The following is an 8,704-nucleotide window of genomic DNA, read 5'->3' on the forward strand; positions in this document are numbered from 1 at the left end:
TGAGCCTCTCCGTTTTTGATAATTTACAAAAGACAGAAAAAGACGAACTAGTGTCGAAGTAAGCCGTGTAAATGCCACTTTTACTTCGGATTTTTGACACATTTTACCCTGATTTGTAAATTTTGACAAAGATTTAAAAATTAACCAACGACCTCGGCGATTTCACTGGATTTCCCTGGATTTTACCGTTCAAAATCCGCGTGGGCTTCCGAGGAGGAATTTCACGATAAATTTCCTCCTAGTGTTCCATTGACGTTTGAGGAACGGACTTTTCACAGACTTTTCCGACGAATATTTCCACGTCTTTTCCTATGGATTATTAGCGGTATAATCGTCAGTCAGCTCTTTAAAAATTCGAAAAAAAATCCTCTTTATTTCCACGGAATTCCCTTCGAACTTCTCCATGCAACGGCCTTAGAGGCTTCCATGGTTTAATATTACGGAATTCCACGACTTTTCCGACGGATTTCTTTTCACATTTTTCTTCAAAATAATTCCTAAAATTGATTAAAAATAGCGTGGATTTTTCATAGAAAAATTCTACATAAAAAGCATTCATAAATAATGAAGTGATAATGAGAAACTTGGAACTTAGAGAGTATTTATCTATAAAATACTCAGTTGTTCTACTTTTGAGTTGAAAATAATGCTACCACAACATACATTTGAGTATGTTTAGTTCGGAAGAATTATAGTGTTAGGGCGAAAAACAAGTGCGGAATTTTAGCGTTTACTTCCATTGAGTCTTGGCCGGAACTAAATCGGAAAATGTACTTGGAATATTTAATCGAAATTTTGTATCAATTTCCAGGGAACGCTTTTAGATATGTTGCAAAAAAATATCTCAGATTTTTTTTCATGGAAATCCACGCGAAAAAAAGCTGATAACTCTGCGGAATAGGAAATATAGGAGATACATTGCATGGATTTTTCCGTTACTGCGAAACTTTGCGGCCGATTCAAAATTCAAAACTTTGGACATTTCAGGAGGTTACTAAAATGTGTCTAGGATAAACACCTCAGGCACTTTTATTTCGAAAATTGTTAAATTTTGAAGTTTTCGAGTTTTCACATTTTGTCCCATATAACTACTTACCTTTATTGATGTTTAATATTTTGATGTTTTTCATTCAAGTGTGTAGAGTCCTTAAAACTGCAATCTTACCTTTTAAAAACCTTTTAATTCCAAATTTGAAATATTAAAAAAAAAAGAAAAGTCAATAGAACTACTGCCAATTGATTAGAAAACAACTTTAAGTGTAATAAAAAAATTAAAAAAAAAGAATAAAAGAAGAATCACCCAAATCGAACGATATGACTTTAATGAGGAATGAATGAAAAAATTCTCAAGAGAAAAGTGAAAGCTATTTCGGCCTAAAAACAAAACACTTCACACAATTTCTTCATCACATTTAAAAGATTAAGTAAAAATAAGAGAAAATTTAAAAGAAAAAAATGTAGAAGATCTATAAATTATAAAAGATAATTGATGAAAGACTTTCTAAAAAAAGGATATTTCTAATGTAGATCCAAAAAATAAAGAGTATTGGATGATTCCAGATATAATTAAAGAAAAAATTAGTGTAGAAAAATAAATAATAAGGGTCCAAATAGACACAAAGAAAAACAAGAAAAAAAACCAAAAAAACACGAGAAAGAGCACGATAAAAAATACGAAAATTGAGAGAATATTGTTGCAATGGGACAATGAAATAAAAAATTGAAAAGAAAAAATTGTTGCAAACTAGAATAAAGAAAAATAAATGTCGTAATTTGAAAAAAAATGAAAAATTATTCACGAGTAATAAAATTATGGTAATATTGCCTTCTTCCTCTACGTAGAAAAGTATACCCTGTTCCAAGAAATTTTACTAGAAACTGTATAAAAGAAATAAATAAAAAAGGAAATAAAATTCCCCAGTGATTTAAGGGACAAAGATAGAGAATTAAAAAAAAATAAAGTTGCGACATCAGTTAGGTAATTTATAAAAAAAAAGAATTAAAGAATTAATGTTATTTAGTGAGATTTCATTGTAAATAGAATTTCCATTGAAGTTTGTGAGCGAAGTTTCTCGTTACTTGTTTCATTCCCAAAACAAAAAGCGATACAAAAGATTTAAAAAAAAACTTTAGCGCAGAGTTTAATTGAATTTTAGCTAAAACTTTCCCCATTGAAAATATTAATTGATAAAAAAAATTCCTTTCGTTGCAAATTGAAGTTATTCACTTTTTAATCAAATTCAATTCAATTATAGAAACTTTCAATCATTGCGGGAAGAAGTTTCAGTGAACAAAACGATGTTTAAAAAGAAAAAAACAAAAAATAAAATCTAAAGCATCTGGAGCACAATTTTCAAATTAGACTTAAACAAAAACTAAAGAAAAATCCAAAGGAGAAAAATGAATTGGAGAAATGAATGAAGAATAAATTGATTGAAAAGATGAAGGGTTTTTCTCTTTCGACTTTGAGACCATTTTTTTTTATTATTTTTCTCTTTCAGTTTCACATTTATTTTCTCATTTATTTCTTTCATATCTCACAACTACAGATGGATGAATTGTGGCTTCTTCTACTTCCCGGGAAAGTATATTGCCTTCCCTGAGAAATCAATCACTCCACCACAAAACAATTCTATCGCTGAACAAATTCATTTTTTTCTTTAAATATTGGTTATGAAAGACAAATTCTTTGACTATTACCGCCAATTTTTTCTCTACTTCCATCTCTTGTTCTCGTAGTCCCACTTGGAAGCTAAACCATGGATTGGATTCACCTCCAGGTCCAACATTCTCTTCAGCTGAGCCTTTTGGTTTTCCTCGCTGAAACTGTCTGGCATTACATCGTAGACTTTAAAGAAAAAACGAACGAAATGGATTCTTAATTCTGGATCAATTTCAATAAAAAAAAGGAGTGGCAAAGCGTTCCAGCTTTGCCGAATACTCAAACTCACGAGATAGAGCTCTTCATGAATTAATTTTTCGAATGGTCTTTTGGTGCTTACTGATCTTTCTAGAGATCAAATTGATTCATCAATCACAAAAACATTTCAAAATCAAAACAAAAAATGTAAACACGAGAAAAATAAGTCACCCACGGATTTTCAACCGATCCATTATAAGGACTTCAAGACCAGTTGAACTTTTACTTTCGAAAATTCAAGATGGCGATTTTTTTAGGTCAGGTATATTTGGACGAAATGTTCCTCCTGGACAACCAAAAATAAATAATATAAACCTGTATGTACTTACAATCAGCTATCTGAGGATCGTTGTAAATATTATTTAAAGTTTTTATTGAAATTTTATAAAAGATTAGAAAGGTCGAAGGCCCAAATCAATTTTGTTTTGGAAAAATTCATTTGGAAACCTGCACTCAAACTGATTGTGAAAGAATTTCTTTCATTCGATGTGCACATTGTGATTGCACTCTCTGTTTTAATCATTTCTTTACTGAAATCCATATTCACTAATTAGTTAAAAAAAAACTAATTCGTGTATTGTGGATTTCGGTAATGATTAAAACAGAAAGTACCACAACGAGAGCATATGGATTAAAAGTGTGCCTTAAACATTTATTTGAGCACAGGTTTTCAAATGATTTTTTGCAAAAAAATTGGTTTGGGTCTTCGACCTTTCTAATCTTTTATAAAATTTCAATAGAAACTTTAAATAATATTTACAACGATCCTCAGATAGCTGATTGTAAGTACATACAGGCAGGGTTGGGCGAATTTTTTACATTTTACATCATTTTTTACATAGTAAAAAAACTTTTAACATGTGCTACATTTTTAACATGTAAAGTTAAAATGTAAAAAAATCTAAAATTGATTTATATGCATCAAATTTCAAATCTAAATTTTTGTTTTTCACTCAATCAAAGATTTCTTTGTAATCTGTAAAATATTTTGCGACTTTTTGCCGTAAAACTTGTCGTCGAAAATGCATGGTGAAATTTACTGGCAACCCCAGTTCAAATTTTCCTTTGCCCGGTTGAACAAATATAAACCATATAAATGACACATAATTTTTTTAACCTACGTTCAGAAAGTTTTCCAATTGCTCTGTGTTTTCCGTTAATCATTAATATTGTGAAAATCATTCAAATTAAGATTTATTTCTTAATTCTTTACAATTTTTTTGACTTGTTATATACCTTGTCCAAGACATCACATCCCAGAAAATAATGTTTGCATGAAGAGAATCAGTCTCTTCTTGCTAACACTGATTCTGTAGTAATGATAATGTTTTCAAATTTTTTTTTAAATTTTTCACTACAATTACCAGGGAAAATCGGGTACTCCTTCTTACACATTGATCTGAGGCCAATTTTTACATGTTCTAGAAACTATCGTCCTTTGTTATTAAACTGTAACTAACGTATTAAACAAAAAATCATCCAAAAATTACGATATTGTATCGATTTTAATAAAATCTGCACAAAATCTGAGTAAAACGATCAAAATTGCGAAACGTTTCGTTCGGAACCTGTGAGGATTTTACATTCAATTTTAACCGTCTTATGCTGAAGCTGTGCGCTTTTTATTTGTAATTTATTCTTTTCGTGTTGAAGCTATGAGTGCACTACATACAAGCGAAATTATTTTAAGCGTAAGTTGCGCGCAATTTGAACACAATATTAACCAATTTATGCTGAAACAGTGCCGGTTATTGTTATATCAAAATCTCATAAAAAATAGTCTATATAATTACTATAAAAAATAATAAAGTTTTTTTTATTTTAAAAATTGATTGATCAAGTCATGTCATTTGCCAATTACGAATTGTGAAAAAATCATATTTTTATGTCTCATTGCTTTACATGTTTAGTTTACTAATAATATAAAATTTTATTCTATTTTTCGTTAATAGTCAAAAAGCTTAACATTTTAAGGATTTCATATAGACAACATTCTGAAATATCTATCTGTGAAAAAAGGACGAAGTTCTTTTAATACTAAACCTACCAAGACCCAGTCAAATTGACCGGTTTAAATTAAACACATACTTTAAACGGTCCCCTATTAAATTTTATGAATTTCTTGAAATATGCATGTAACATATTTTTCAGCACTCAAATTTTAATTTATTGCTCTTTTACAAAACAAATTTGTTGAGAATCCTACATTATAGCAGTTTGTCACTTGACCGAAAAACGGCCAAAAACAGTCAGTAGGTTTAGTGTTAATTAGAAAAAAATAACATTTTTTACTGCAGGCAGTATGTTTTATGTGTACAAAGTCGTTCAATTACTTCATATCTATGGGTTTTCAAAATGAAATTTGTTTCATGGTTTTCCCAAAAATGTTTCCTTGAAATTTCTCATAAGAAATATCAATATTGGTATTGCTAACAGGAAATGTTCAAAAGATTTAAAAATGCGTAATTTTCCTTTTTTACATTTTACACATTTTTTACATTTTACATATTTTTTACATTTTTACATATTTTTTACATGTAAAATGTAAAAAATATGTTTTACTATGTAAAAGCACAACCCTGCGTACAGGTTATATTTTATTTTTCTACTACAGTAAATTGATTATTTGATAAATTATGGGGTGCACTTTCATCGCTTTTAAAAATTTGTTGAGGATTTTAATTCAGCACTCTAGATAAGCAATTTACACTACAATAATATACTTAATAAAAAATAGAATTTTTAATTGAAAAAAAAAGATATCAAAAGGAAAAAAAAACAGACGGAGCCAGGGGATCAAACCCGCGACACTCCCGTTGAACGTCCTGTGCTGTACCGCTCATCCAGCGCTGCATGCAGCCTCATACGAATTTTCTTTATTATGTGCTGCGTAAGGTGTCATTTTCAACTTTGGGGAATTTAAAAAAAAAATAATTAACCCGATTTCGCACTTTTTGTATATACCACGTTTAATTTGATGCCTTTCTGCGTAGTTGAGCAAAACCCCAGACGAATATGGAATTGATGACTCGAGTACTTCCCTTGTGAGTGAAAAAACGAGTTCAGACAGACACAAACAACGTCGATTATCTCGGCTTCTGATTAATCGATGTGTTCAATTTTTATGGTAAAATTATAGAGAACATTCTGGTCTGCATTTCACCCATATAACACTTTTCTGCCAGTCCATCCAAATCCTTGATATTTTGGTTTAAATACAAAATTTGTATAATTTCACGAATTTGATTCAAGATAACTGAATGGCATCCCCCAACTTCAGCTCTAAATCGAATTTGCATGCATTCCGAGTTAGCTCACGTTAAGAATCTCACCTACATAAGCCGGTTAGGATTATCTGTCCCTTTAGCCAAATGGACAAATGAGATTCATGGTTTGTGGTTTGGGTCATGACTAAAATAGGCATTCTTATCATCCACAAGTAGATATCGCGCACGCTTTTTGACAAGGGTGTAGTTTTTTTTCTATTCCCCCGAATGTTAGACTATCCGTTGACGGAATAACAGGCTACTTCCAGTCTCAGTCCTAATAATTTAATTTACTTAATTTTGATAATAACTTTTTTTCTCTTTCTTTCTTATTCTTTAGCCAAACATTGTAAGAGGGGCAAACCCTATTTGTTTGAGAAATTAATAAATAATAATAATAATAAATAATAATCTTCAAAAATTCGAATATCTATTTGAAACTTTCTGGAAAAATAAAGCAAAAACCGGTCGATGATGGTGGGTGTCTTGGATAAGCCAAAAACAAACACAATATACAGTGCTGTCTCTCTATATGCACAGTTTGGGTACTTTTTTGACAGTTCTCTCTCTGAATATGCACAACTTTGTTTGCAATTCCCAACGGTTTATTTCTTTCTTTTAATAAATAATCATTTTTTTATTGTTCTAGAATTTCCCGTGTTATTTTAAATATAATATGAGACAGAAAAAATAAAATTAAGAAAATTAAAAACAAGAAAAATTATTTACCAAGAAAATAATTTTCTTTATTACTTTGTCAAAATGTAAACAAATTGATTTTGAATGCAACCGACACAAAAGCTGTGCATATAGAGAGACAGCACTGTAATCGATATTTCATTTCAGTATCAATTATTATTCTAATTCATCATTCTAAACAGTTTTAAATTATGTTCGTGAAATAAACAAAAGAATTCAATAATTGGTGCCTAAAGGGCAAGTCAAACTGAAGGAGAAAAAGCCTATTACACCCGAGACACAAACCATCATTAGACCTAAATTGATTTTGACTATAAATGTTCAAAATCAGCTTCATGCAAATTATTTTAGGGATGCTAGTGCCACTGTCGGTCATTTACAGAGCTTACAATGTACTGAAAATTTTAAATTACACATGAAAAAAATAAATAAAAAATTCTAAGGTCAAGATGAAAATAATAATGGGAAGAACTTCAAAATTTTTCTTGTAGGTTTAGAAAAAAATTTACGCTGTATTTTTTTTTTAATTTAAAATTAATTTTCTGTTCAGTTTTTTCTAATAACTAATTATTTATTCATAGAATAATTTTATTAAACTAATTTTCCTATTTTTAAAATAAAATGATTAGCACCAATGAGTAACGACAATTTCTAAATGATCACGTGCTCTCGAGAGTTTAAAAAATTAATAGAAGTAATAATCTAAATTAAGTTTTCACAATTTTTTTAAAATAATTTTGGGGTAAAAAGTGTAAAAAAAAGGGCAAAAATATAAAAAATGACACGCCCATTTACTGAAACCCGAAATGTTTCATAAGAAGAAATAAAGGAAAACTCACCGAAAGCATTCATCCAGAGCGAGAAGATGACAGCGATGGAGACTCCGACGAGTGTCCAGCCGATGCAGCCCTTCCATTCTCCCGTGGGATGCTTGAATTCGGCGAAAGTCTGGCAGAAGGAAGCCCTGTAGAGAGCTTTCTTCTCATCAATACTCAATTTCTTCCAGTCTCCCTTCTCCTTCTCGCGCAGGGCCAGGATCTCAGGGGTGGGTTCCTTGTACCGGATGGCTGGCATTGGATAATCCACGCGATCGTAGTACACTGGCTCTCCACTCCAGCCATACCCAACCACTTCCCTTTTGCCAATCTTCGAGGCAACCCCGTGACCCGAACTGGCCTGACGCACCATTTGAATCATAGCGGCATCCTTTGCCAGAGCCAGGACGTTTCTGGACAGCATCTTTCTGGATTTTCTGCAAGAGAAAAATTCCCGGACGGGCTGTCAAATTCCCTGTTACATAACCAAGATCACAGGGCTTTCGGATGGCGGAAAACTAAAGAAAATCACAAGGTAGGGCTTGTTTTCTGAGGAGAAATTGTTTTATGGCACACTAAAAAGAATTTTCACTGAAAACTACTTTAATTTTCCGGGAAATTCGTGAGAAAATTGAGGAAATAGGGGATAAGGAAGTGCCTCGTGGAATACTTGAATTTCTCAGTAAACTATGAACTGTTATCGTGAGATTTCTACATTACTCGATGCAGGGATTCTTTAAGAACTTTTTCTTTTAATTTTCATTGCAATTAAATTAGTAGGAAAAGCAATATTTAGCAAAAATACTCACAATTTTTCTAAAGACGGGGAATGAAAAACAAAATGGCAAAGCCGATTTTGGTCGAAGACGCCCGAAGAAGTGGTTTTGGGTGGAATTCGAAAGACACCCAAATAACCTCACTTTTTTCAAAAATAACCGTTGCAAAAGCATGCTCGATGATGCGAAGGAAAACCTCCTGCAGAAAAATTAGAAGAAAAACTAAAC

At 31.3% G+C, this 8,704-nt stretch overlaps 1 protein-coding gene across 2 annotated transcripts; it reads right to left on the reverse strand.

The window, feature by feature from the left end:
* Positions 1-2,449: 2,449 nt before the first annotated feature.
* LOC129806240 (cytochrome c oxidase subunit 4 isoform 1, mitochondrial-like) lies at positions 2,450-8,574 on the reverse strand. Of its 2 annotated transcripts, none has more exons than XM_055854679.1 (3): positions 8,510-8,574; positions 7,725-8,137; positions 2,450-2,848 (listed from the first exon to the last, which is right to left on the reverse strand). In XM_055854679.1, exons 2-3 carry the CDS (start codon positions 8,122-8,124, stop codon positions 2,715-2,717), a joined length of 534 nt encoding a protein of 177 aa, XP_055710654.1. In that variant the 5' UTR covers positions 8,125-8,137; positions 8,510-8,574; the 3' UTR covers positions 2,450-2,714. The 2 variants fall into 2 exon arrangements, with proteins under 2 accessions (XP_055710654.1, XP_055710655.1); XM_055854680.1 differs by having other exon boundaries at positions 8,371-8,515.
* Positions 8,575-8,704: the final 130 nt, after the last annotated feature.

The sequence above is a fragment of the Phlebotomus papatasi genome, chromosome 3 (assembly GCF_024763615.1).
Source record: "Phlebotomus papatasi isolate M1 chromosome 3, Ppap_2.1, whole genome shotgun sequence".
In the NCBI taxonomy this organism is placed as follows: Eukaryota; Metazoa; Arthropoda; class Insecta; order Diptera; family Psychodidae; genus Phlebotomus; species Phlebotomus papatasi.